The sequence below is a fragment of the Perca fluviatilis genome, chromosome 3, assembly GCF_010015445.1.
Source record: "Perca fluviatilis chromosome 3, GENO_Pfluv_1.0, whole genome shotgun sequence".
Classification (NCBI taxonomy): Eukaryota; Metazoa; Chordata; class Actinopteri; order Perciformes; family Percidae; genus Perca; species Perca fluviatilis.
Genome location: NC_053114.1, coordinates 25,133,125 through 25,160,336, shown reverse-complemented (window position 1 = coordinate 25,160,336; position 27,212 = coordinate 25,133,125). Strand labels below are relative to the sequence as shown.

Here is a 27,212-nt window from a genome sequence, read left to right as displayed (position 1 = left end):
AATCTTGTGTATTATGGACACAATTTATTAACACTATACATGTTTTCATGTATAGTGCATGCATGATACCTCATGCATTATCTGTAACAGCTGTTTTTTTGAGAAGTAAGAAGTCATGTTTTCCTGTTTAGTAGAGGCAGTCTCAAGAGATGTGTCTGCAGCTGGGAGACTATCAGTGTCGTGAGATGAGACTTGATATTGTCTGGGGACAGTTACATGCTAGTGTATCTTTAAGGCTTTCCTCCATGTTTATACATTTTGGATGGATGGAAGAACGGCTTAAATTAAGATTTGTGCAAAATATATTGTTACATTATAGATAGAAGGCAGGGTGAAAAGCCAGTCTTCATAAAGAGGAGGGAGATGCAATATTGTTTAAAAATGGGGATAAAAGTGCACATTTTGCACTCCGTTGTTCACATGAAAAGTGAAAAAAATTGTTGTGTCAAGAATATTTTTTAAAAGTGCACTTGACAGAAAGGTTTAAGCCCTGGCTCCTTTTTTTCCCTCCACACAGCTGGCCAATCATTGCGTGAAGTGGGTGTGAATGTGGGATTGTCCTTTTCGGAAATAATTGGTCTAACACAACCCTTTCTAATCAGACGTCAGAAAAGTATGGGGTCAAGAGGTTTTCCAAGGCTATCAATGTAGTCTTCAGTGGCCAAAACAAAACTATTTGGCTGCTGAGCTCTTTGTGCAACATAACTTTCATGGTCTGTTTCACGCACAATCCTAGACACAGAAAACAAGTGCACTGAAAAGGAAATATTGCACCTTGTGTCATTGCTGCACTGTCTCTCTATAATCCAGCTCTATGGCCAACTTCAGAAATGTTTAGGATTTCAAATGTCAGGATGGATGTTGTAGGAAGAAAAGTCATGGCCTTAAGCTACGACCGATGTTTGATATGCATGGTGGAACTATTATCCAAGAGATTACATAACCTGTTGAGTGTTTCCATTAAAGTGATGCAGTGTGAGTACCAGCCTGTGTAAATGTTGGTCCCCCTCACCCATCACAGGCAGCTTCTTCTACCAGGACTCGTGTAAATGTGTGTCTGTGGGTGATGTTCGTCTTGTGTGCACATTCTGCTAGGCTATGCAGGCCTTTTTTGGTGATCCTTTGTGATTCATCCGTTAAGCAAGAGTCTGACTGGTAGTTACTTAATCAGTTACTTAATTGTATTTGATTATATTAGTAGCTTTTTGATAAAAACAAAACAACCTTTGGCAGTCCCAAAATTAAACGAGGAAAGCATTGAGGATGCTGGGTCAGGCATGGTGATTGGATCCATTACAATGGCAAGAGAAGGCAAATGGTTTAAAAAACGCCAGGGGCCAGGGGGGAAATCTATTAAGGGAGGAAAGCTGTGGTGTTGCTAGGCAACCCAGAGACAGGGAGGATGGCAATGATGCAGGATGATTATTATTGGTTGGAAGTGACATCATGCCTTTTTCTCTCCCCCCATGAGGCTGATCACTGCAGAATGTGTGAACAGTGTTGTGTAGAGTTAAGCCCTGGCAATCTTCCACTGAGAAGAAATGAGGGGTTGAAAAGACTCTCCGCACTTAAACACACACACACACACACACACACACACACACACACACACGCACGGAGGAGAGGGATGCTCTGCAAATAAAGAGGCAACTGTGTGTTATGTGCTAAAAATAGCTCTGGAATTAGTAACTCTGATTTAAAATAGCATATAGCAATAGCAAATCCCTGGCCAATTTGTCCCAAAACCACCCAGTTAAATGGTAAATGCCGTAAACATATTCTTTGTAAATCTTTACAATCATTCCCCAAAAGAACCAAGCTGGCCTGCCTTGTTGCACTATCCAAATTTTCTTCAAAACGTGCCATTTTCAAACATCCAGCGGAACATCCCATGGCGTGGGATATTCCGGTGAAATTTCCGGTATCAGAATTGTGATCAATCTAGACTATTACCATGCTACAAACTGAGGCTGTTTAAGCAAACACAGAACACATTTTGAGCACATCAGAAGAACAGAATAGAATCTGCAGCAGTTTCACTTCTGCACTTCTGTGTATTTTTGACCTGCTGTTCGGCATCATTTTGCACTCAGTATGTAAACTAAACAGTTCAAGCATCACTTCAAGTCCAAAGTGCTACCAGGTCTCATTGTGAAGAGCTATAAAATGTTCATGTTATGCCATGCATCTTTATATATAAGAAGCAGTACTTGACCCTTTGTGACCTGAGTTAAAGTGGTTTCTTGTTATGGTAGCCTAGTTTTAGAGCAGACGGGTGATGTTAGTATTCTTGTCTCCATTCTGGGAGAGGAATTCTGCTGAGAAAGGGGGGTGAGTGGGAGGCCCAAGCTGGGGTGAGAGTATTTTCTCATGGACCAGCAGCACATGACCAAATGAAGAAATGGCATTTATTTTGGCACCATAACAGGAGAGGCAGAGCTGCTGCTGAATGTACAGTAGGTGTCAACAGGATAGAGCCGGAATGCAGATGAGGAGGACTGGACACATATTTGCATGTATTCAGTACCAACCCTGAACTCGAAGGAGCGTTGCTGAGTGGAGTGATGACGAAGGAATTTAACGTAAGTCAGAGGGCCAGCTGACAGTAGCTGTGTCACAGACAGTTCAGCCTGTCAAGAATTTCAAAAATGTCTTGACACATTTGCAAGAGTCTTTATTATAGGAAAGACCATATCAGCTTTCTACCACATATTTGGTCTACAAATGCATACTTTAGAAGATCCACTCCCTAAATTTTGACACAGCTCGTGTGTCTTATTGCAGCTAATTACTTTAAGGTTGGTCATTGATCTCCACTCCCACATTTACAGAACAGAGAATAACAAAGACAACCAGAGTTAACACTGTAGTTGGGTGTTTCCTTTTGTGATGTTAGTCCACTTTGTCCACACTGTTCTTAATACTGAATCCTGAATCAAACACGACAGAAAACTGCTGCTGCACAGCCTTCGGTGGCTTTAAACTTTCCATCATGTTGTTCAGCCAATCAGTGATATTGCAGCAGGTGATTTCTATCAGGAAACAGAAGAGCTGATGGATAAACAATGCAATCCATTTACATATAACGAACAGTCATGTTGCACAACTCTTCTGTAATATGCTGTTTACAGGCCCAAGTGTTTTGGAGGAATAAACAACATTCATCAGGCAAAGACAGTGTAGCCCAGAACTTTTTGGGGAATAAAATATTGGGAAAGAGTTGTGCAACCTGTTTTTTCTTCTTCTTTATTTTAATGTGCAAAAATGCACTTTAATAGTTTAGAGTAATTTTAAGATGTTATAAAGACTGCCCATCATCAGCAGTACAGCAACAGATTTCTGCCCTGTGGGTTTTAATCCTCTACTCTTCCAGTAAATGTTGAATTTATCACTTATCACGTCATTGAACAGGCATTTGCATGTTATCATGTTGATGATTATATTGCGGAAACCACCAATCTGGAGAAAAAGTTGGAGCACAAGTGTTCACTCAGAATCATTACAATGACTGAGGCTTTAAAGTAATAAAGTGAGGAAAAGAACCCTGAAATTGGAACTTTATATACATCTGGCACATATCTCTTACATGGTTACAGTCTTTCCTTCACCACTGTTCTCTTTTTTATGTATGCGTGAAACAGATTACCAGAGGCTGATGACGGTGGCAGAGAGCATCACAGCCTTAATGTTCCCCTTCCAGTGGCAGCATGTGTACGTTCCCATTCTGCCCGCCTCACTCCTTCACTTCCTGGACGCTCCTGTGCCATATCTCATGGGCCTCCACTCCAACGGACAGGATGACCGCACCAAGCTAGAGCTGCCACAGGAGGTACAAACACATCGTAGCATCTTTCCATACTGAGTTTAAACTCTCTTCGTTTGGTTTATTTGAATATTTTATGTTTTGCAAAGCTGACTTTTGAAATGGTAGTAAATCCTGCTGAATTAACTGTTGTAGGATTTTTATATGAGCGGTGTGAAAAGTACTTTAGATCCACCCACGTCTTTTTCTCCCACTTCTAAAACACAGATTGCAAATCAAACCGTCGTCTCTATGCACTTAATGCAGTTTACTAGGTGTTACTTCTTTCTGTCGCTGCAAAAATATGAGAAACGATTTTCTGGATTTTAGTGAATAAATCCCTTCTTATTGTTATTTTTCTTTGGGCTCACAAACCTGCACGCTATATCTCTGTCATTGTTTTTATTTACAGTCAGAACCAACAAGATTTAGTGTTATAATAGTCATTTTACGTAGGTAAGGCCTTTGTTGTACTGCTGACACAAGCCATGGTGGACAGTTTTTCTTCTTTTCATCCCTCTTGTGGCCGCATTTTTAAGATCTGTCATCAGTTTGCTCATAAGGAACAAGTCTTTTTGCTTCCCATTTTTACAAGACAGATGTGCGTAGAAAGTGTAATGTGCTGTCAGACATGAACTGTGAAATCTAAAGGGATATAAAAAAATAGGCTTTGTTGGCTGTGTAGACTTGGTAGCATTACACAGTATGACTTAAAGGAGTAGAAGCATCGGTAATGTTAGTGTTAAGCCTATTTTTGTGCATTAGGCTCATATATTTGTTTTTCATGCATAATTATCTCATTCCTTGTCTTCTTACAGGCTAACTTGTGTTTTGTGGACATTGACAACCACTTCATCGAACTGCCAGAGGAGTTGCCCCAGTTCCCAAACAAACTAGAGTTCATTCAGGAGATCTCAGAGGTGCTCATGTCGTTTGGCGTATCTCCAGAGGGAAATATTCACTCCAGCGACAGCCAGGCCAAGTACCGGGGCTTCCGATCAGTTGACATGGTCTCTGACAAGCGCAACGGCAACCTGGCCTCGCCTCTCAACTCCTACCTGCTGAGGGAGAATGAAACTATCGCCAGACTGCAGGCTCTGGTCAAGAGGACAGGGGTCAGCCTGGCAAAGGTGAGAAATGATGTCATCTCATGACTTAAAAATGGGCTGCACAAATATATACTGTAATTAGACATGGTTGTACCTGGAACTCAATCTTAAAAACAACTTTTAAAAATTATAGTTCAATAATTCACGCATTCAATATAAAATCAGCCTTACAAATATAATTTTTAAATCCTTATATTCAGCAGCTACATTGCAATGCAAATACATTTTCAACTGGAATTAATGTCTTAAATATGCAACTATAGATTATAAATGATGTAGGGATGTAATGATAATCAATATTACTACATGAACTTAAAGGTATATTGTATCATTACGTTATTACCGTCATTATAGCAGTAAGGGACGATGTACAAAAGGGGGAGCTCTTCTGTGTCCACACAGTGGACTTGATACATGTTTTGTCAGTACAGACAGAAAAGGAGAAAACAGAAGTTGTTTTTCATCAAAGAATGTGTTTTAAATGTGTTAAGTTGATTTAATCCTTAAGGTACGTTGATCCTCGTCATATTTGAGTAATTATGGAGTTAATATGTACACCGACATTTTTCTCCAAAATAATCTAATAATATTGTAGAGATTCCTCAGTAACTGTCCTCCCATCAGTATATTGAGCATCATGTTTATAGAACAGGTAGCAAACACCCACATTAAGCAAACTTAAAGAGTCTTGAATTTGTTTTGCTATCCATCCAAGAGACTTCATCAGTTCAAAACATCAACTCCAGTTGCCTTTGTAATGCTGCTGGGTGTTCTCTCACAGCCGAGATGACAGAAACCGTCAATAGACACTGACATCAACAGATGTACTTGGCATCTGTGTTACACTGTCTAGAATGATGACAAGCAGGCTCATTTGGTTTGACTGTCTTACCAACAGTATGGTGAAATACTCTCTCTGAAGACTGATAGATGGGGAATTAGCTGCTAATTAGAGAAAGTCTCTGTATGGGCGGCCTAATCAGCTTATGCACTAGTGGCCAGCATTAGCTTTCCATGAACGGATTAGCTCATCGTCTGTGTATAGTGTCCCAGCTACGAGGTCCGACCTCACTTATAAGTATTCTTATCTAAACTCTCTGCTGAATTTGATTTATGGAAACTAATCAGAGATTGAATATATCATTGGGCCATGTCATTGCATTGCAACTTTGTTTACAGTTATGCGTGCATCCAGTGGTAGTGCTCTGTGTTATTGGAGCCCCCCCTAGTGCTGGCAGCTGTCCAGCTGACCCACTGACATGCTAAAAAAAAATGTGTTTTCAGTTTTCTTTGGGTTACAGATGTCTTCCTTTCCCATAACCCTGCTGCTTTATCAGCAGCCTGTGAAAACAGCCAGATACGATAACATGAAAACACTTTTCTGTTTCTTTTCTTCATCTGACTTCTTTCTCACATGCTTTTTCCTGTTTTCTATCTTTGTAATGGATGCTCGCGCTCATCAGCTGGAGGTGAGAGAGGATGCCAGCAGCAATAAGGACATGCGGGTTCAGTGTGATGAGGAGGAGCTAAAGATGCACCAGTTCAACATCCATGTGCGTGAGGTCTTCGCCAACCGATTCACCCAGATGTTCGCAGACTACGAGGTGTTTGTCATCCAGCCGAGCCAGGACAAAGAGTCCTGGTTCACCAATCGAGACCAGATGCAGAACTTTGACAAGGTAAAGTGCTACAGACAGTTCGTTGGTAGCATAGTATAGTGAAGGGTATTATTTTTCCACAGTATATGACATTATCTTCCGCCCTTTAATTTGCGTGTGCAGGCCTCCTTCCTGTCTGACCAGCCAGAGCCCTACCTGCCCTTCCTGTCACGTTTCTTGGAGACGCAGATGTTTGCCTCTTTCATCGATAGTAAGATCCTCTGTCATGATGATGAGGAGAAAGAGCACACGCTGAGGGTGTTTGACTCCCGAGTGGATAAGATTCGCATGCTAAACGTCCGCACGCCCACACTGCGCACCTCAATGTACCAGAAATGCACAACCATTGAAGAAGCAGGTAAGGAGAAAAGATCACGCCTGAAAATCCTTGAAGGCTTTGTGGATTTCAGAAAGATAAAAAAAAGTTTTTAACACAACAGGATTGCTTTCAAAGCACCAAATGTTGTACTCAAACGTATTAATGTGCCTCAGGTCTCTGGACCGTCTTTATCTTAGGATAAACACCTAAAAAAGTTTAAGAAAATGAAAATGAATAGCTTCACCATAGAATTTTAACTTGAGACAGTAAAAATGGACTTCTGTAATGTTTAATTATGGCCCTGTGTAAAGCCAAATTATTTGCTTGTTTTGTGAAGAACTTAAAGAAGACCTTAAATGTCATATGAAATTCTTTTAATTTGAAGGTGTAAACTTCTGACAGACTTGGAGATTTGCTGTCTGTAGTTTACTGGCTGGCTGAATCACTGTCTTATTTGCAGACAACCTGCTTACAAAATGTAATGAAAAAACCCCCGACAAGATTCACCTTCGTAATATTTGCTCTCGTTTTACCTTAATTGTCTCCGGGTGGCAGCTTTCTGAATGTGTGTGCAATGTGTTATGTTAGGTACACTCATAGGGGATGGATGGACTTCCTTTGGAGATCCTTAATGCATTACAAACAGTTTTTACAAAGCTTGGTAAACATTATGTTATTGCAACAATTGAAAGCGCTATCACTGATCTTTATGGTGGTGATCGAAATTGCAGCATGCAGGTGAATGGGTAATAAAGAGAATCAAAGCTTTGTACCTGTTAATCTCAGCTTCAGACAATGTTGGTGCTACAAATTTCATATTGTGCATATGTACATTTTCTGTTTATCTATTTAAGGTCTATTGTATTTCTCTAAACTCATGGGTGCTTTTGTTAACATAACCCATGTGTGGGTGGGTTGTTAATCAGGCATCAGAAAATGACCGTCTAAAGCTGCATTCATGGATGACTCTGAGCTTGTTCTTTTTCAAGAAAAAGAAAACATCTATTCTGAGCCTTTGTTCTGCCACTTCTTTTTGGTTCTGTGGGTGTTTGGGAGGAAATGTCTTATAACTTGTTCTCTTTCATCTGTTGTCAGTCATTTGCTTAAAGAGAAATGAGTGATTCTTCATCATAGTTATTCTAGATTCCTAACACAATTAGCTACAGAAAATATGAGAATCTTAGTCAGAGGATTGGTGAGAAGATGAAAAAAGGAAAATGACTTAGCTTCTGACTATGGGATATTTAGGTTATTTGGCCTGACAACATGCAGATCTCATGAATTGTAAATTGTTAATATTTAGATTTTGCCCCAAAACCATGGACACCTAATAGCTCAAGTCCTGAGAATGAAAGCACAATGATTTGGGCAGATAAACAAGATGAGAAAATGAATGCATCCTGTAATCTCCCTGCCGACACCCCTAATCCATCTCCTCCGCAGAGAAAGCCATCGAGATGAGAATGGTAAAGATCGACCACACCGCCCTGCACCCCCACCTGCTGGACATGAAGATCGGCCAGGGACGCTACGAGCAGGGCTTCTTCCCCCGACTGCAGTCTGATGTGCTCTCCACTGGGCCCACCAGCAACAAGTGAGTATTTCACAATACTCTCATATCAAAAATTTTACTGTAATTTGTATTTATCATAAATTAACCTTTGACGTCTATATTAAATCTAAGCTTGACAACTGTTTTGCGATGTTTCTCTATAAAGTTGATGAAAGGTGTGTTGTTTTGTGTTACAGGTGGGCCAAGAGGAGTGCTCCCGCCCAGTGGAGGAGGAGGGATCGACAGAAGCAGCACGCGGAGCACCTTTACTTAGACAACGACCAGAGAGAGGTGAGGGGTCGCCACGGTGATCTCTTCTCTCAGCTCATATTCATACAGATTGACTGCCTGAGCTCTGTTGTCTTTGTTCGTTTTGCATGACCTGTTTGCTTTATTTTGACTTCGCTCTCACCATCTTGTCTGCTCTCCCACCTTCCTCTCACACTTATGGTCACTGTCTCTTTTCTCCGCCTCTCTTGCACTCACGCTCACATTACTCTCAGCATGTAGAGTGTTTGTTTCCGGAGCTGCAGCTCCTGCTGTTTCTTGACTACTACTGGCTCTCGCAGTCCTTCAAGCCCTGTCTAAAGTCGGTGACTGTGGACGTGGTATGTGTTGGTAGTATGTAAGGCCTTTAGGTTTTGCACTGGGGCCACATGAACCTGTCCACCCATGTGGTCTTTCCCTTCCCTCTGCTACCTTCACCACCATATTATATTGATATACTATTCTGCGTTATGTTGCTGTATTATATGACATATTACATTATATCTTACACTAAGTTCTACTATATTCTATGTTATATTGCTGCACAATACTATACTTCTACTTTATACTGTTATGTTGTCGTACTATACTATATATTATATTGTGTTATTCTATGCTCTATTATTACACTACTGCACCATATACTATGTCTAATTTCACTCACTATTTCATAATGTACCATATTCTATAGACCCATAATAGACCCATTCTATTATATTAAGACTCTGCTGCTATTAATCACACCACCGTCACTTTATCAGCACCATTTAATGTATCATGTCATCCGTCTCCAATGCTCTGTATAGTTTATAGTTTCTATTTTGAATTTTATTCAATTTTAGTTTATGTTACACTTATTCTTTATTTCTGTTACTCTCTATGCTTATTAGTATTTCAATGTTGTTTCTGTTGTGCTGCTGCAACAACCGAATTTCCCCGCTGGGGATCAATAAAGGTGTATCTTATCTTAGCTTAGCTTACCAGCAGCTGAGCTTTATCTGATGATGTATGTCACTTTCTAGAGCACGTCATGTTTGGGAACTCCTAAAAATGAAATGATGCCATCAGTATAATATAATTTCTAATAATCTAAAAATAATTATAATTTGTTTCTGAATTACTAACATGTTTTGTTTTAGATCTGAATCATTTAATTTATTGTAATATACTTGATTTGATAAATATTTGAAATGTTCATCACTGTTGTATTTATTAGTCACTGTTTACACTTTTCTGAACATTTAGCTGTTGTACAATAGCTGTACATTGAATAATAATAATAATAATAATAATAATAATAATAATAATAATAATAATTTTTTTATATAGCACTTTTCGTAACAAATGTTACAAAGTGCCTAACAAGACAATACAAGCAAGATAAATGAAGCAAAGGTTTAAAAAAAAACTTGTATATAAATAAACCTGCACATTGTCATGTTAGCATAACCTCTTATTGACCAGTCACACTTTGATTTCAAAGTAAAGAACACGTTGGCTTAGTGTCAACTGAAGCTCCTAATATTATATTATTAATATTATTTTTTTTATTAAATCAAGTGTGTTTTTAAAGAACAAAACAAAAAGTCAAAATTCTAAAAGCTTCTCTAGCTTTCAATTCAGTTATTTTTTGATTATTTTATATTTTTCACTATTTCATTTTTGTGAGTTTCACTGCTTATATGGGGTACTGCTTCAATATCTGAAGACTGAAGTCTGGATGTTTATCACAGTAATAGTATAGCTGTAGTAACAGTCACTAATGATGACGGACTGTTTCTCGGTTTCCTTTTGTGGTTAGCTGACTGAACTCTCTCTTGTTTTTTACTAGAAGTACATCCAGGAAGCCAGGAACCTGGGCACGACCATCAGACAGCCCAAACTGTCCAACCTGTCACCTTCTGTCATCGCTCAGACTAACTGGAAATTTGTTGAAGGCCTGCTGAAGGAGTGCAGGAACAAGGTTTGTGTGTATATATATATATTTTTTTTAAACTTTTATTTATGCAGGTAGGTCGATTGAGAACTAATTTTAATTTGCAACAACGACCTGTCACATTCACACAGTTACACATTCATACCTGGAAGCTGGCAACTGAGCAGTTCCACTGGAGCGGTTGGGGTTTTTCACTTTCCCCACCCAGATTTTATCCTGTCGATTTGGGGATTGAACCGGCGACCTCCCGGTCCCAACCTTGCTTCTTTAACTTTAGGCCACCACAGAAGTGTGCACGCAAGTGTTGAGGCTTATATTACATTAGATGTCATGTAGGTGACACTTATGCAAAGCGACTTCCAATTAAGGTTATATTTTATCCTTTTTAGCAACAGTAAGGAGATTATAATGAGGATGATTCACTGAAATAACAATAAAACAGGAAAACATTGCAAAACCAAATGAAGGCTTTGTGTTAATATAGATTAGTCTTCTGTTTGTAAGTTAGTTTTCCTACTGCACAAAAAATAATATCAGGATTTGCTAGTCTGAAGTTGGCAAACAGATCGCAAAATAAAATTCCAGTATTATTAGTTTGATGTCTCAGTCATCAGAACAACAGTGTGTGTGTGTGTGTTTCTCTGCAGACCAAGCGTATGCTGGTTGAAAAGATGGGTCGGGAGGCCGTGGAGTTGGGTCACGGAGAGGTCAGCATCACCGGTGTTGAGGAGAATACTCTGATAGCAAGCCTCTGTGACCTGCTGGAGAGGATCTGGAGCCACGGGCTGCAGGTCAAACAGGTCAGGAAAAAAACAACATCAATGCAGTCACCATTTCAAATAAGACATAAGAGGCTTTATTGTCATTGCACCACTGTCTGACAGTATTACAACGAAATTACATTGGTACACTGGTGTATTAAAAAACACAACAACAATGACAACAAACACTAAAAATTTACACTTTTTTTTTTTTTACAAAACCGATCCTCTACAGCTGGTGAACATACAGTGTGATCTCAGTGCAAATAATGACACCAGTGTATGTTTTCAGGGTAAATCTGCATTGTGGTCACACCTGCTGCACTATCAGGAGAGCAAAGAGAAGAAAAATGCAACTCCAGGTGGTTTGGGACCTCCAGGTAAAGGCTGAAATCAGCTGATGAACAATACTGTTTAACAAATTAGTGAGTCTTGTTGCAATTGCACTATTTATTTTTTCCCACACCAGGTTTTATTCATGACACAGAGAGACGCAAATCTGATGGTGGTGGATCAGCTATGCCCCCTCTTAAAGTCTCCCTGATCCAGGACATGAGGTGAGGAGGAATGGAGGTTAGGGTTATGAATGGATGAATTGCTTGAGTTTCATCCAGTTTACCCAAAGCTAGTTTACAAAAGTATTAGATACTGGTCACTATCAGAAGAAAGTAAGTTGGACTAAGAGTGCCCCCTTGTGGTAGACTGTCAAACAATACCTACGTAGATGTTCCCATGATAATGAGTAATAATTTAAATTATCCAAATTAAATCATGAAGCCCATTTATATAATGGGCTGCATTCTTACACTTGTGTCTCAACACATTCAGATGAGGCAATTGAATCAACAACAGGTTGAATTCTCCCCTCACATAAGAAGCAATTAAATTGAGGGTTTGTTGTCTTTTTTTTTTTATGATCAATTTTTTATTATTTTTATATTTTTGAACACACAACATACAGAACAAACAAATACAATCGAACAGGAACCAAAAACCTCACTCACCCCCCACCCTCTGCGGTCTCGAGGAAAACAAAACAAACAAAAATCACACCTTGCCTAGTTATGACTAAAACATTTTTGAGATCCCATGTCTCTGATAAACAAGAGCTTCTTTATAGCCCTTATAGTATTACTTGATAAATGTGATGCTTCACAGTTAATTAGTTATAATGGCACTTTTTCTGTTTTCTGTTGAACATCCAAATAAATTCAATATTATACGTATTATGAACTCGATATCTTACAATAATATTTACTTACTCGAAATCAGCAATTACAAAGGGAATGCATGTTTGCCAGATTAAAAAAAAAATAACTTCAGTGAAGACACAGATTTAGCACAGGTCTTTCCATAGTAGCGGTGCCGTTACAGAAAAAGCTTGGTTCCATTTTTTGGGGGTCACTTTTTGCCTTTATTATAATAGACACTGAGATATGTGACTGGAAATGAGTGGAATTATGCATAAATTACTAAGCCTTTCAGTGACCCTGTGTGATCTCGCAGCACACCTGCACGTGTGTGTGTGTGTGTGTGTGTGTGTGTGTGCGTGCGCGTGCGCGTGCGTGCGTGCGTGCGTGTGCGTGCGTGAGTGCGTGGCTGTATGGCTGTGTGACTGTGTGTGTGTGGCTGTGTGACTGTGTGACTGTGAGGCGGCCATTACTGTCGTAATGTAATGTACCATAACCAGCCAGAGTTGAGGAGTCAGGGCTTGGAGGGGCAGAGTGTAACAGCACGTTACTTCCACCCTAATTACCAGACCCCCCGCCAGTCTGGCTGAGAAAGAGAGGAGGGGTCAGCTCAGGGCACAAACACTCATCTCTACTCCTCCTCCACACTCATACTTCTGTAGCCATGATCGTAAACACACACTGTCACAGAATCAACCATCAGACTCCGTTGGTGACCTTTAATAACATATCATATTTTCTTAACGGGCAGTACAATCTTTTTTTAACTAAAAATTATGAGTTAATATTACAATTGCTCAAACTTTTTAAGGTTATTAGAGATGATGGCAACTCATTTGCATTACCCTGTGTTTTCTAGGTAAGATGGTACACTAATTGTGCATTATAGTAGATGTTTTCCCCTGTTGCCACGGAGATAACGAGCGGAGAAAACTGGGTTACTTGGTGTGAGGGTGGAGACAGGGAGGGGGATGGAAGGTAGGGGAGGAGACATGAGGAGCTCTTAGCAGACAAGGCTTATGGCACAGGTGGAGTGGAAGGGAATGTGTCTGGACATCCGAGGCTCGAAGGTGGCTCGGAGCGATGACATTAAATTTCGTCTGTGGTTATAAATGCCTCTACAGAGGCACGCTGAGCTGTTTCTTTGACTCGGGGTGGGTGATGTTTGGGCAAGTCAGAATCATGATGAAAATAAAGATAAAATATATGTGAAATATGGATATTTCACATATATTTATAAGTCATTTTTGAATAACATTTGTAGTGCTGAAATGATTTGTTTATTAATTATTTAATTCATTTTGTGAGATGTATCAATCAAAAATACCAAACATCAGAATGTATCGATTCATAAACAATTAATGAAAATAATTGTTAATAGCAGCCCTAAACATTTGCTTGTCATCTGTTTAGACCACAGACTTGTGTATTACAATCTATACATGTTTTCATATCACCATTGTGGCTCCACTGAGAGACTTAATGAAAGAACCGATCTAAATAAAAGTACTTGATTGATGTATTTTGCCTCAAGTTCTCAATACTTCAGTTAGTCACATATGCTCCTGTCAGAAATAAACCATAAACTGCATGAAAATGTGCATCAACTGCATGAAAATGTTATCTGGTTTCATTCTGCATTTTATGCTTTTCTTAATTGTTTGTAAGCAAAGTCTATATAGACACTTTCTTTTGTCAGTAGATGACATTTATTGGCCCAGTGTTTGCATTATTAAAAGTGTCGTGGTGAAACCGACATATTGGATACAAGATGCCTCCTACTTTAATTTGCACATGATGAAAATTATCTTTGCTTTTGTGTTTACGTACGATCACCTAACCTCTTCTGACCTCTCGATCTCAATCTGATTATTTGCAGACACATTCAGAACATCAGTGAGATCAAGACAGATGTGGGCAAGGCCAGAGCCTGGGTTCGCCTCTCTATGGAGAAGAAGCTGCTCTCCAGACACCTGAAGCAGCTGCTTTCAGAGCACGAGCTTACAAAGTGAGCTAAACAAAATTCTGCTGTCAGTCACAATTTCAGTATTAGTTCATTACTATGGCATTTTAAAGATCTCTGAGTTTCTTTTACCACCTCTTCTCTTTTTTTTTTGTTATCATGACCTTCTTTCTGTGTTTGTGTAGGAATGTCTGTCTCATATGAAATGAAGATGACGTGTGATCTACCCATTTATAATACATTAACTTTTTTGAAATTGCAAAGCATCATACTGTAGTCCACCACAGTTTAAATAATTCACAGCCTTCTTCATAATTGATATCTGAGTGCTGAAGTGGGTCAGGGGGTTTTCTGTCTGTCTTTGTGACCTTACATGCCATTTGTTCTACTTTATTACAAAACAGTAGCTTACTTTGTTATCCAAAATTGGTTTATCAGCTATCATGCAGCTGACACTGTTGAGGAATGGTTATCTGTTGGGCAACCTAACTATTTTAAAAATAATGGAAATTCTTTAATGTTGTGGGTCCAAGCATTAATACGTATTTTTACACTTTTCAAACAATCTTCCTTTTAGAAAACTGTACAAGCGATATGCCTTCCTCCGCTGTGATGATGAGAAGGAGCAGTTTCTCTACCACCTCCTGTCCTTTAACGCTGTGGATTACTTCTGTTTCACCAACGTCTTTACAACCATCAGTGAGTGCTATTTTGATGCCAAACAGCCCGACAACGCTGTAAATAAACTACCAGTTTTTCTTATGACATTTCTCTCCTCTGTCTCCCAGTGATCCCCTACCACGTGGTGGCTGTTCCCAGTAAGAAGCTGGGTGGCTCCATGTTCACAGCCAACCCTTGGGTGTGTGTTTCTGGTGAGCTGGCAGAGACCGGAGTCCTGCAGGTCCCCAGAAATACTCTGGAGATCACTTTTGAGGTTGGTCCTTATTCTTGGACAAATGATAACTCCACTTTATTACAACTTGGGTCTTTATTTTGTAACTGAAGTCTAAAATTCAAGAAACACGATTGGTTGAAAGATCAGACGCGTTGTAAACAAGCAAACAGTTTAGCCAGATTATTTAAAAATGAGAGGACCTGAAATGTCAATGTTAATACCTTATAGCACCGAAAATGTGCATTACGATAGTACGATAGGTCAAAGTTAATCTTAGACGTCGGTCTGTAAACTGTATCGGATGTTTACAACTGACAGTTTCAGTAATCATTTTTACAGTTTGCCATTGTTTTCTCTTTCAAAGAAGTTTAGTAAACTGGTGAAAAACCTGTATGATTCGTTCCTTTTCCTGTTGGACAACAATTATAGACCAAAACTATAAAAAATAAGACCAAATTGTAATAAAGCAGAATTATTGTTTGTGAATATTATTTTTTGATTGTTTGATGTCACCATCCATGCTTCTCTCTCTCTTTCAGTGCCAGAACCTGGGCAAGCTCACCACAGTGCAGATGGGTCACGATAACACGGGGCTCTACGCAAAGTGGCTTGTAGAGTGTGTTGTGGTCCGGAACGAGATCACGGGGCATACTTACAAGTAAGCGTCTCTTTTGAGAGAAATGTGCCTCCTTTAGTATTTTTTGGACCACACGGTTCTCAAAAATAATCAAAACAATGCATTTGTTGTGTAGGTTTCCGTGTGGCCGGTGGCTGGGGAAGGGCGTGGATGACGGCAGTTTGGAGAGGATCCTGGTGGGAGAGCTGATGACCCCCAGCACAGAGAATGATGAACGGATGTGCCGCACACCCCCGATGCAGCAGTCCCCTGGGATGATGAGGAGGTTTGTTACCATCTCGCCAAGCAGCAAACCAAGTAAGTTACTCAACTTCACAACCATAAGTCATCTGTATCAACTCCTAAATAATACTGGTGTGTAGACGTTTTTGTCATATTCTAGCTAAGCGTTAATATGTGTCTCCAATTTGAAGTTATCTTAAGCATATATATATATATATATATATATATATATATATATATAAATAATATCCCTTTGTGTGCTTGTATTGTCTCACACAATCTTTGTTTGCACTTTTTCTTCTCATCCAGAGTTAAACACAGGTCAGATCCAGGAGGGAGTGGGAGAGGCCATCAATGGGATCGTGAAGCACTTCCACAAGCCGGAGAAGGAGGTGAGAGACGGCAGTCTAGACGGGCCCCAACATGTAGTTCTATTATTCATTACAAATGAAGAAAAGCAGCTTTCTGCTCTGGTGGTCCCAAAGCCCCTCAGTAACTGTGGGCTATGTGGTGTAATTCACATTGTTAAAACATATAAAAGGAGAATGTTTGCTGTTTCTCAGAAGTTGACATTATACTTGATCATTCTTTTCTGGCCTGGAATTATTTTGTCTGTCATAAAGGCTCTAATATAAATATAATCACCAACACTAATAATTATTACTTATTAAGGTACATGGGTTGATAATTATAATTCAGAGGAGATGCATATTGTAACTTAACTGTTGATTACAGGTTTTAAGAGGCATTCATTGTGTAGTCAAAGTACAAAGGATTTTTTACAGGGAAATTCCCTTCACGCTTTACACCACCTCTTTACAGTACTGACAGAACAATGTAGGGAGACTGTTATTAAAGTTGTTATTTTTAATGGACATAACTCGATCTAGAAAGCGCTCCATTTAATTGTCATTTGTTAAAAAATAAATAAAAAACAGCCTTGTAATCAGTTTTCCTGTTGTTTTTGCACAGAGAGGCAGTCTGACCCTTCTCCTCTGTGGGGAATACGGCCTCGTCTGGGCTCTGGAGCAAGTTTTCCAGCACGGTTTCAAATCACCCCGACTCTTTAAGAATGTCTTCATCTGGGATTTCTTGGGTAAAGACTTTATATCATTACTCCCTTATGTATATAACTTGTGCCCTTAAAGTGATATTTCACACAAATACTTGGCATGAAAATTTCACTTTATGAGGTTTTTTAACATTAATATGCGTTCCCCCAGCCTGCCTATGGTCCCCCAGTGGCTAGAAATGGCGATAGGTGTAAACCGAGCCCTGGGTATCCTGCTCTGCCTTTGAGAAAATGAAAGCTCAGATGGGCCGATCTGGAATCTTGCTTCTTATGAGGTCATAAGGAGCAAGGTTACCTCCCCTTTCTCTGCTTTGCCCGCCCAGAGAATTTGGCCAACCCATGAGAGAGAGACATCATGGCTTTCAAACAAGCAAAGTGGCAGTTGGTCAAGGCCACACCCCCACCCTCCACCTTGCCCCCCCTCTCTCCTCCTCAATAGCTACAGACACAAAAATGGCACATACTAAGGAATGCTCATTGTGGGACTGGCTCTAGTGGCTGTAATTCTGCACCAAGGCTGAATTTCGGGAAAGAGACTTCAGATACAGTATTAGGGGACCACTAAGGTCTATATAAAAGCATCCAAAGAGCTCCATGTCATGGGACCTTTAATGTTTTGCCTATAAGTATCCCTTCAAACAGACCTTCATATTACTGTGTAATCAATTTTTAACTGATTTATATTTTATTTATCTTTTTTTTTTGCTTAAACAGAAAAGTCACAAGTTTATTTTGAAAGTGCGGAGCAGCGAGAGGTGACGCCAGATGAAAACTGGCAAACCAGAGTGCGCCACTTCTGCCGCTTCATGCGCGCCATCAACAACACGTCCAGAAACATCGGCAAGGACGGGAAGTTCCAGATGCTCGTCTGTCTGGGTGCAAGGTAGGCAGGCAGCACTCCCTAACCTCCAGACACACATTTACATGTACTGTAGTGAACATGTTAAACACTTGTTTAAAGGGGCGCTATGCAGTTTTGGCAATTTCTTCGCTGTTTTCGCTTTTTGCTCACAGGTTTCTCTGTAGAGCTCCCCTACGGCTTTGGAATAGATATTTGGCAACACTGTGTAAAAACTTGCTCGGTCAGTCTACCGTTTCCTCTTTCTCTGTTCTTCCGATAATGCTTTCCTAGCTTTCTGCTTCTTTTTTGCGAGCTCAGCCATGACGATAGTGTGAAAAACTCCATCGCTACCTTGTTCTTGCTAGCCGGTTCCTGAATGGGCGTATGTGTGCAGTGCCGTGAAGCAATTCGTTACATTGCGAGACCTGATATCATGCGATACATCCTGACACTGAGGCCGGCGGCTCGCCAGCCAAAAGTTGCAAGGGTGGTTTTTCCGCTCACAGGCGCTAGGGGGAAGCGAGACAACCACCATTCAACCCGAAAAAAAGTCATATAACCATTCCAATGACTCCGAAGCTAAAAAAAAACTGCATAGTTCCCCTTTAAGGATGTTCAGACTTCAGAGGGAATGCGATGACGTCACTAATCCTTAAACCAACCGCTGTTTAATATGCAAAAGCCAGCAAGGAAACCTGAATCCTCCAGTGCATAGCCGACATCGCTGTCAGCCACTGCCAGTTACAAGCTAACAAGCTAACAAAAAAAATAAAAGATGCTAACTACACTTAACATTCTGATACGTCTGCTATTCGCCGAATTTTGGTGTACAACAGACTCCTCATCGGATTCTGGATATGACTGTCCCATGGTTCAGACAGGACACTCTCTTTGGTTGGGACACTGAACCCCTAACATTTGTGGATGCTTCGCTCTGTATCTGATCCTTCATCCTGACCTGCAAGGAGTCAAGTGAAAATGATCTGTCCTTTGAGGATTCTTGAAGTATCAGATATTTTATTGGTTTCCTTTATTTCCTTCTCCCTTTTGAAGAGTGGATGTTTCTGTGCCTTGAGTGCGTAGTGATGCAGTGATTTTATTCTTTTCTCTGTACAAATAGTAGTGTTGCAACAATTAGTATATCAATTATTCAATCGCTAATAATGAATTGCCTACAATTTTGATAATAGATTGTTTATGTCATTTATCAAGAAAGAAGTGCTAAACTTTCAATCGTTTTAGCTTCTCAAATGTAAGGATTTGTTTTCTTTCTGTTTTCTATGTGTCATTGTTTTTGACTGTGGACAAAACAAGTACTTTGAAGACATCACCTTGGGCTCGGGGACATGGTGATGACATTTGATGGACAAAACATTTAATTGATTAATTGAAAGAATTTAAATTAATCAGTAATGAAAATAATTGTTAATTACAGCCCTTCACATTTTCAACAAGCCGTAGAAGAGGGATATTTTTATCTATAGTATAATGTGGTTTGCCTTTAAAATTAGCTTTTACACTGCCACGGGTTTAAATTATTTTTATTGGGAAATTGCTAAATGCAGTAACTGCTATCAGTCTCTAGTGTTAAGCTGTTATGTTGACTTCACGTGTCTTCCTCTCTCAGGGACCATTTGCTGCATCACTGGATCGCTCTGCTCGCAGACTGTCCAATCACCGCTCAGATGTACGAAGACATCGCATTGATGAAAGACCGCTCTTTGGTAAACTCTCTGATCAGAGTACTACAGACTCTGCAGGAGTTCAACATCACCCTGGAGGCTTCGCTTGTCAAAGGTGTTGGTATCTAAAACCAAACCAACTTCCCACCAGTTGTACCTGACCAGGACGATCACTGGGGACCACTAAAAAGAATAACTGAACTTTTTATATGCAGGAAAAGACTTGAACAAAAGACATTTTCTGGCTTATATCAAAGCTACTGTTACATTTGCCATATATTAAGTGCAATGAGCCTTTCCAGATATGTTGTTATTTTTTTGCTCAATGATGTTGCCATTAGATGTTAAAAATATGTTTTCTATTATGAACCATAATTTTCACATTATTGATGATGACCTACTTGTGCTATAATGTTTTATTGAAACTAAATATTTTCATTGTTATCATGAACTGCTGACAATGGCTATATTTAAGGGAAAGTGAGGATCAAAACTGTTAATATATTTTCAGAGAAAAACAGTATTATTTTACTAAATCAGTCAAGTTGCTTGCTCTGTTGTCAACTCAGATTCCAATGTCATTACGCAGAGCTTAAAGCAAATGATGTAGAAGTATGCTTCATAAGTATGTATATGACAGGAGGTTTGTAGTGTGGAAAGTCTCACCTACATAGAAATAAAACGGTTATTAGATTTGGCCCTTTCACTGAGAAATGTACTAGTGTGCAGGTCTTTTACATGGAATACCTTCAGCAGAGAAAATGATCCTTTTTGCATGATAATAAGACAGTGTGGCTTAACCCTGTTTCTAGTGATGGACAGTATATTCAGTTGGATAAAGGAAAATACCCCAAGTCTTTAGCTTGTGTTCCAGATACAAGTCCTCTAAGAAATGCTTGACCCAGCTTTCTGTGCAAAGTAGATCACAATGGAAGGCTTCATGTAAATACCTACAGCCAGCCCTTTCTTCTATCATCATCCCAGCCCTTACACTACATCTGCCCTCTTCTCTGAATAAAAACAGTGTGATGACCTGTGTAGACTTCTCGTGATAAAGGATGATCTCCTGCTTCCCATGTGAGAAGCAAAAAGGACAGCTCTTTCCCACTCCTGATTTTGTCATCATGGTTTCTTGCTATGCAATATCCACAACAGAAAATTCAACCCCTCTACAAACTCCATACTGGGGTGTCTTGAGGTGTAACCGGGCCCTCCTCCGTTACATACTTTGAACTTTACTGTGCAGAACAAGAGATTTAATATGTGAAGGACTTCTTTTCTGTGCCAACAACGTCTGGATTGACTGTTGTACTCGTCTGTGTATGACCCACACATGAGCATCTTGGGAGATATATATTTTTGTTTTCCAATACTATTGTACATTTGTTGACATAGCTGTGTAATGTAGTGTTTACTAAGTGAGCAACAGTGTACAGTGTAAAAATATATTAAGAATAAAGCATCTGTAATGCATTAACCTGGATTTAATTGTAGTACAGTCAGTACAGTTTTTTTATTAATAGAGTTATATTATTTGCTATATGTGCTTTCCAGCTGAGAAAATGTAGTCAAAAAATCCACTGGTTTCAGCAATTAAATGCAGATAGTTGCTGTCTTCAGTGGTAGTTATCTGAATACCTATTGGCTTACAACGTTGCGGAGATAGGTCCGGCAATGCTAGTCTAGACAAAACAAGCAATTGGGCTTTGGGAAATTGTGATTTAAAAAAAAAATATCCTAAACTAAATTATTCATTTAATGATGATAATAGTATGCAGATGAATCGATAATGAAAATAATTGTTAGTTGAAGCCCTAATTCAAATTTATTTTTTGGACAACTTTTGCTTTACTTATACAAAATATATACAAAATATCCCATAATATTATAAAACTGAAACTGACTTTTAAATCAGTTGAAAAGAAACACAACAGTGATTTATTTGTTATATTATCTGCTATCTGCTATCTGAATCAAAGTACTTCCTCAGCTGAGAAAATGTAAACAAACTTGTTCGCGCCATGTCAAATAGCTGTTTTTCTTTAAAGCATTAGGCCAGGTGGTTTATGGGATTTTGAGTTTAAAAGAAGGCCGTTAACAACTGTGACGGCACAGTGAATTCCCGCTAGTTCACTACGCCTCCCATCATTCATGTCTTGTGAAGAGTACGCGAGGATAGCAGCGATTGGTTGAATCCAGGTTCAAACTCAACGGCTGCACTCCTTATATGGTCATTGTACGCTCAGCCCTTTCATTCCGGCTTTTTATGCTAATGATATTCTAATGACAGCTGTATGCAGTAGTAGTAAGAGCATGCGCAGTGTGAGAAAGGAATACGGTGAAGATTCAAAGTTTTTGTTCAGTAAGTGCACTGTTATTTCTCTTGTACAGAAATTACATTTGTTGAATTTAACTGTTTTGTTGTGTGTGAAGAGACTGATTGTAATGGTGTAGTTGTAACCTGACGTGTTCGCTTCCAGTTGTTGCAAGCTAACGTTAAATGTGCAAAGACTAACCGACTCGACAATGGGATAACGTGGAAGTGAACGAGAGCGTGGCGTGGTAATGGTAGCAAAGTCGGCTAGCTAGCATGCTAACAGCTAACAACAATGAACCGTATTTGGCGCTCTAGCGGGCAAAAGTTTGAATTTAAAGGGAAGGATGGGTTCATCGCAACTTTTTGTATTTTATCAGAATATTAACAACCTACATGAATTGCACAAGGTTGATGATGGTGTGTTATTTAGACAGGCGTGTTAACGTTACACATAATTCAGCGAATAGCCCGGGTAGCTTTTTGTTTCTTCACTTCAGAAAGCGCTGCCGCCCGCTTTTTGTTTCGAGTTTTCGCTGCAAACAAATTCACGGCTAAACAATGTCTAACATCAACTATTTTCATTCTCTTTGTGCTAGGAAATTAGCAAAATCACAAACGTATTGACCAATTTTCAGAAAACCCAGTGAACGATAGTAAAACGCTGTGTTGTGCGCGTTGTAAGGTTTCTGTGATTCACCTAACGTTAACGTTGCCAATGCTGTGTGGACTCGGGAGTGTTTGAAAGTTTATGAGCCTGCATCATCAGTTGATCCAGCATCAAATGTGACATAACCGGTCATTATGTTTTGTGTATTTAACACAACCAATAACACCAGGTTATAACGTTAGTGTAATGTCAGTTTTTGTTTGTTTTGGTGTTCGCGTAACTTGGCTTTTAAATTCCTTAAGATGCCTGGATGCTGTTGCTTTAGCTAAAGTTAGTTATACTTTTTCAATTGATGGTGCACTAGCTATATATGTAATGTACTGCTACCTTGAATGAATTTCATATAGGATATGTTAAAATAATGTTTTAAGAGTGGCTTGGTTATAACTGTGTGTGCGTGTAGGGACCGCCCCCTTTTCGGCAGTAGAATGCACAACGTTCTGCAGACATCTACGGTGCTTGTTGTCGGGACAATTACCGATCTTTGTTTTACGTTTTTCAGATCTTTGCCATAACCCCTACCAACAAACAGATTATGTTTGGCTTTCACAAGTCAAAGATCTACCGGAGTAACGACGGCTGTTGTATCTGCAAGACCAAGTCATCCAGTTCACGCTTCACAGACAGCAGTCGATATGAAGAGACATTCGGGCTCTGTTTTGGGTAAAAACTCATTTATTCATTCATTTATTTATTTATATTGTGCGTTTGTAATGTGTTAATCTGTGTGTTTTGCGCGTGTGTCTATAAATAAAAGGTCGAATGAATGCATTAGTGTGTTAAACTTTAATTTCATTCATTTTGTAAGGCTGTCAGAAGATCGTGTTGGAGACATTTGCAATGCCTGTGTGTTACTGGTGAAGAGGTGGAAGAAGCTACCTAATGGCTCCAAGAAGAACTGGAACCACGTAAGTGATGTCTGCTTACAGTAGTGGGAGTCATATTTGTCCAATTGTCGTGTTATGGCTTTAAACTGACTTGATGTTTTGCCTGACCTGACTTAGGTGGTGGATGCCAGAGCTGGTCCAGGCTTCAAGATGACAAAGCCCAAGAAGATCAAGAACAGTGATGGGAAGAAGAAAAGCAAGCTAAAGAAGCTTCACAAGTTAAAGAGACAAAGTAAGTAGTTTAAATATGTTGGTGAGAGATTTGTCTTCTATTATCAATAGATTTGGAACTATTCAGACAAGGAATATTTGTTGACTTAAAGTAAAGGTGTAATGCTCAAAAAGTGCCTAATATCACGGTCAATTTCACTCTGTCAGTCTTGGTTTTTCTTCTCAGCCTGATTTTAAAAATGACTTTTAGCAGCATCTTGTGGCTAAATTGCTAATTGCTAGGGGTGTTTTCACTATTTTCTATTTTCTTTCTAGAAAACAATTGATAAGCATAATTGGTAGTTGTTGCCCTAGTTAGAATCAAGACTGTTGGCCGACTACTTTCATTCTGTTTTGTATTTAGCAAAAGCTAAACCTTTCCCAAAAATATTTTTTACATTTTTTTTTTTTACAAGCAGACTCCGATGCCCACAGCACGACCTCCAGTGTGTCTCCTGCACAGTCCCCCAGTTACAGCAACCTTTCAGATGATGGCTCAGACATCGAGTCCAAACAAAGACGCCCGACTCCCTCCATCTTCTCTTTCCTGGACCGTTTGTACTGGAAAAGGTAAGGCCTCATTAAACAGCTTTGTGTTTGACAACGCAACTGGAAAAATGTATTAGGCAGTGTTGTGTCTTTTTAATATGACGAATAACGCTACGGGTCGTCTTTCATCTGCCCCCCCCTTTAGGCAAAAGGTGTGCTGTGGGATTGTCTATAAGGGGCGGTTTGGAGAGGTGATTATTGATCCTCGTCTCTTCAAGCCCTGCTGCAGCTCCAAAAAACTGGCGTCCACACAAGTGGCCGCGCACCTTCCAGACACACTTCCTCCACAACTCCCAGAAGACATGAAAGAAACCTGGTGATTGCTTTTGTTTAATCCCCCTGTAGGGTTATCCATGGCATCCACCTGGATTTGTCTCCAGTGGCAGACCTCCCATTTCCACTCACCCAATTAGATCAGTTAGTTAGTTCTTTACTATGTAATTTTCCTTTTTTATATGGGTATTTTTTAACTTTTGTATAGAGTTGATTTTCTTTCTTTTTTTTATAGAAAGCAAAAAGGAAAAAAAAAGACGTATTATGGGCATTAGTGTTATTTATAGGTTAAGGAAGCAAATTTTGTCAAGGCTCCAGTTCTGATTTGGAATTGTTTTTGTTTATTTTGTATCAAGTGATCAACGTTGTAAATATTTTGTCACCTTTTCATACATATCAAGACTGTTCTATATTTTTTTTTCATAATTTCTAATTTTAAGTGTGCATATGAAAGTCACCAGCTATTCGAATACCAGCTTTTTTTGTTTATGTTGGAGGGGCTCTTCAACGTTGCAGCAATGTTTTGTCTTATCTGTTAGTTTCGTATGTGCGAATGCGTGAGTCTGTAGGATTTGTTGTACACAAGTGGCTGTTGGTCACCCCAGGGATCATTAGTACAACTGTTCTCAATGAATTTAATAAGCTTTTAATGTGTGTATAGATAAGAATGCTTAAGCATGCTACAAGTTTAAAACACTCCATTTAGATTTCCCATCAGTTGGTGCACATTGACTTGGATAGATGTGGTTAGACCATGCATGCAGGACATTCCTCTGCCTTTTGGAATGACAAAAGTGATTTATTTATTTCTTTTGTACAGCCGCTAATGAATTTACAATGCATGTTGTAAAGCAAATGGATTTTGTAAATACACAATGTTTTGGCTCTTGGTACATCAAACCTTTTTTAAATTACAGGAAAAGCGAACCACTACTTCTGTAAACATGTTTTTGTGTGTGAAAGGTGCTAAAAACGTACTTTTACACTAAGCCAGTTGATAGGTATTATCAGATTTTTATCACATTTTCACATCTCATTTTCTCAGGCATATTTCTGTAAAGGTGTGCAAAGTTGTAGCTTGTGCTCTGCTGAAATATGTGTAAACTGCAGGGAACGGTAAATGGTTAATTGCAGCAACAGTGAGCTGCAATATTCCTTATTTGTTTGATTGCTAATTGCATTTAATAGTCAGAAACAGAACCTACAGCAAACACATGACTTATGTTTTATGGTTACTCTACATTTTTGCTAGGAAATACTTTTATAGAAAATGTGTTTAACATTTCTGTGATTTATCTTCAGAAGCAATTGTCGAATTTCAAACTATGCAGACATTTTGAATGTGAGAAATGCTCTGGGGGTGTCTATCACTCACGCTATAACAGTTTAAAGTGATGGACTGTTATTCAACTAAACTGGCTTGTAAAAAGCATCTTTTATTTCAGCAATGACTCAACATTTTCCTAATCAAAATTCATAACTGTATCAAGATATTTCTTGTGTATGTAAAGTAAAATAATGCTCAGATTGCACAGTTTTAGCCATGGTGCATACTGTCTCTCAAATTAATACTGTAATGACTTTTTTTTTTTTGCATTATTGTAATCAATCTCAAACTTCAAGAAATGACAGGCAATGCTCTGTGAAGTTGCTTAATATATAAACATTTCTGCGGCAGGGTAGTTAAATGCTGAACATGTTTTATGATTTTTATTAAAAGGAGGAATGCTGCTCCCTTTTAAGCTGGGAAATAAGCTTGTTTTTGTCCTTAGGGAGTTGCCATATCGTTTTTGCGAGGTACATTTTGGGATGTGAGATGTGCCTTAATGAATTACCTGACCTTGTCATGATTCTCATGTAATTTATATTTATTTATTGCAAAACCTTTTTCTTTTAAACTGACATTTTGATAATTGGCGTAGAGCCTTTCAGAAAGTCTTTTTAATTTTGTGCACTTCCTTCGAACATGCAATGTAGATGTCTTTTTAATACTTGTTTTTTGTTTACTGTACCACAAAGTAGATTTGAATTGTAATAAAAAAACGAAAGAAAAATTGTGCTTGTGATATTTGTGTGCGCCTGTAGGTGGTGAACAAGAGCTACATAGACGTTTTTAATGCACATTGAACACTGGAGGAGTTTATACCAAGTTCTGTGACTCAATTAGGTACTAGCTTTTATTGCTGCTGCAATCGTACATTTTACATAATTTATAGATAGCATTTTCACAGTTGAAACCTATTTTATACAGTCTAAGGTTGGAACCGAAATATATATATATATATATATATATATATATATATATATATATATATATATATATATATATATATATATATATATTGGTAATAAAAAATAAATCCCTGTATCTGAAGGGTCACAATTAAGCCCCTATCTAATAAC

At 39.0% G+C, this 27,212-nt stretch overlaps 2 protein-coding genes across 6 annotated transcripts in view; both read left to right on the top strand.

Annotated features, from left to right (window-relative positions):
- Window positions 1-21,389, top strand: part of dennd5a (DENN/MADD domain containing 5A) — a 33,845-nt gene extending 12,456 nt beyond the window's left edge. For 2 of the 4 annotated variants that reach the window (XM_039794721.1, XM_039794720.1), the window contains 19 exons: window positions 3,642-3,829; window positions 4,621-4,932; window positions 6,375-6,590; window positions 6,693-6,927; window positions 8,332-8,482; window positions 8,638-8,731; window positions 10,539-10,670; window positions 11,291-11,443; window positions 11,697-11,784; window positions 11,874-11,961; window positions 14,474-14,602; window positions 15,135-15,256; window positions 15,346-15,491; window positions 15,992-16,110; window positions 16,205-16,386; window positions 16,621-16,703; window positions 17,284-17,407; window positions 18,098-18,266; window positions 19,852-20,035. In XM_039794721.1, the coding sequence (XP_039650655.1) occupies window positions 3,642-3,829; window positions 4,621-4,932; window positions 6,375-6,590; window positions 6,693-6,927; window positions 8,332-8,482; window positions 8,638-8,731; window positions 10,539-10,670; window positions 11,291-11,443; window positions 11,697-11,784; window positions 11,874-11,961; window positions 14,474-14,602; window positions 15,135-15,256; window positions 15,346-15,491; window positions 15,992-16,110; window positions 16,205-16,386; window positions 16,621-16,703; window positions 17,284-17,407; window positions 18,098-18,266; window positions 19,852-20,035 (2,915 nt within the window). Of the gene's footprint in view, window positions 1-3,641; window positions 3,830-4,620; window positions 4,933-6,374; window positions 6,591-6,692; window positions 6,928-8,331; window positions 8,483-8,637; window positions 8,732-8,943; window positions 9,049-10,538; window positions 10,671-11,290; window positions 11,444-11,696; window positions 11,785-11,873; window positions 11,962-14,473; window positions 14,603-15,134; window positions 15,257-15,345; window positions 15,492-15,991; window positions 16,111-16,204; window positions 16,387-16,620; window positions 16,704-17,283; window positions 17,408-18,097; window positions 18,267-19,851 lie in introns of all 4 variants that reach the window. The other 2 variants (XM_039794718.1, XM_039794719.1) reach the window with 2 other exon arrangements.
- Window positions 21,390-22,160: 771 nt separating this feature from the next.
- sinhcafl (SIN3-HDAC complex associated factor, like) lies at window positions 22,161-25,742 on the top strand. Of its 2 annotated transcripts, XM_039796058.1 has the most exons (6): window positions 22,161-22,268; window positions 23,393-23,553; window positions 23,699-23,798; window positions 23,895-24,009; window positions 24,404-24,557; window positions 24,682-25,742. In XM_039796058.1, the coding sequence occupies exons 2-6, from the start codon at window positions 23,426-23,428 to the stop codon at window positions 24,854-24,856; spliced, it is 672 nt and encodes a 223-aa protein (XP_039651992.1). In that variant the 5' UTR covers window positions 22,161-22,268; window positions 23,393-23,425; the 3' UTR covers window positions 24,857-25,742. The 2 variants fall into 2 exon arrangements, with proteins under 2 accessions (XP_039651992.1, XP_039651991.1); XM_039796057.1 differs by lacking the exon at window positions 22,161-22,268 and having other exon boundaries at window positions 24,407-24,557.
- The last annotated feature ends 1,470 nt before the right edge of the window (window positions 25,743-27,212 follow it).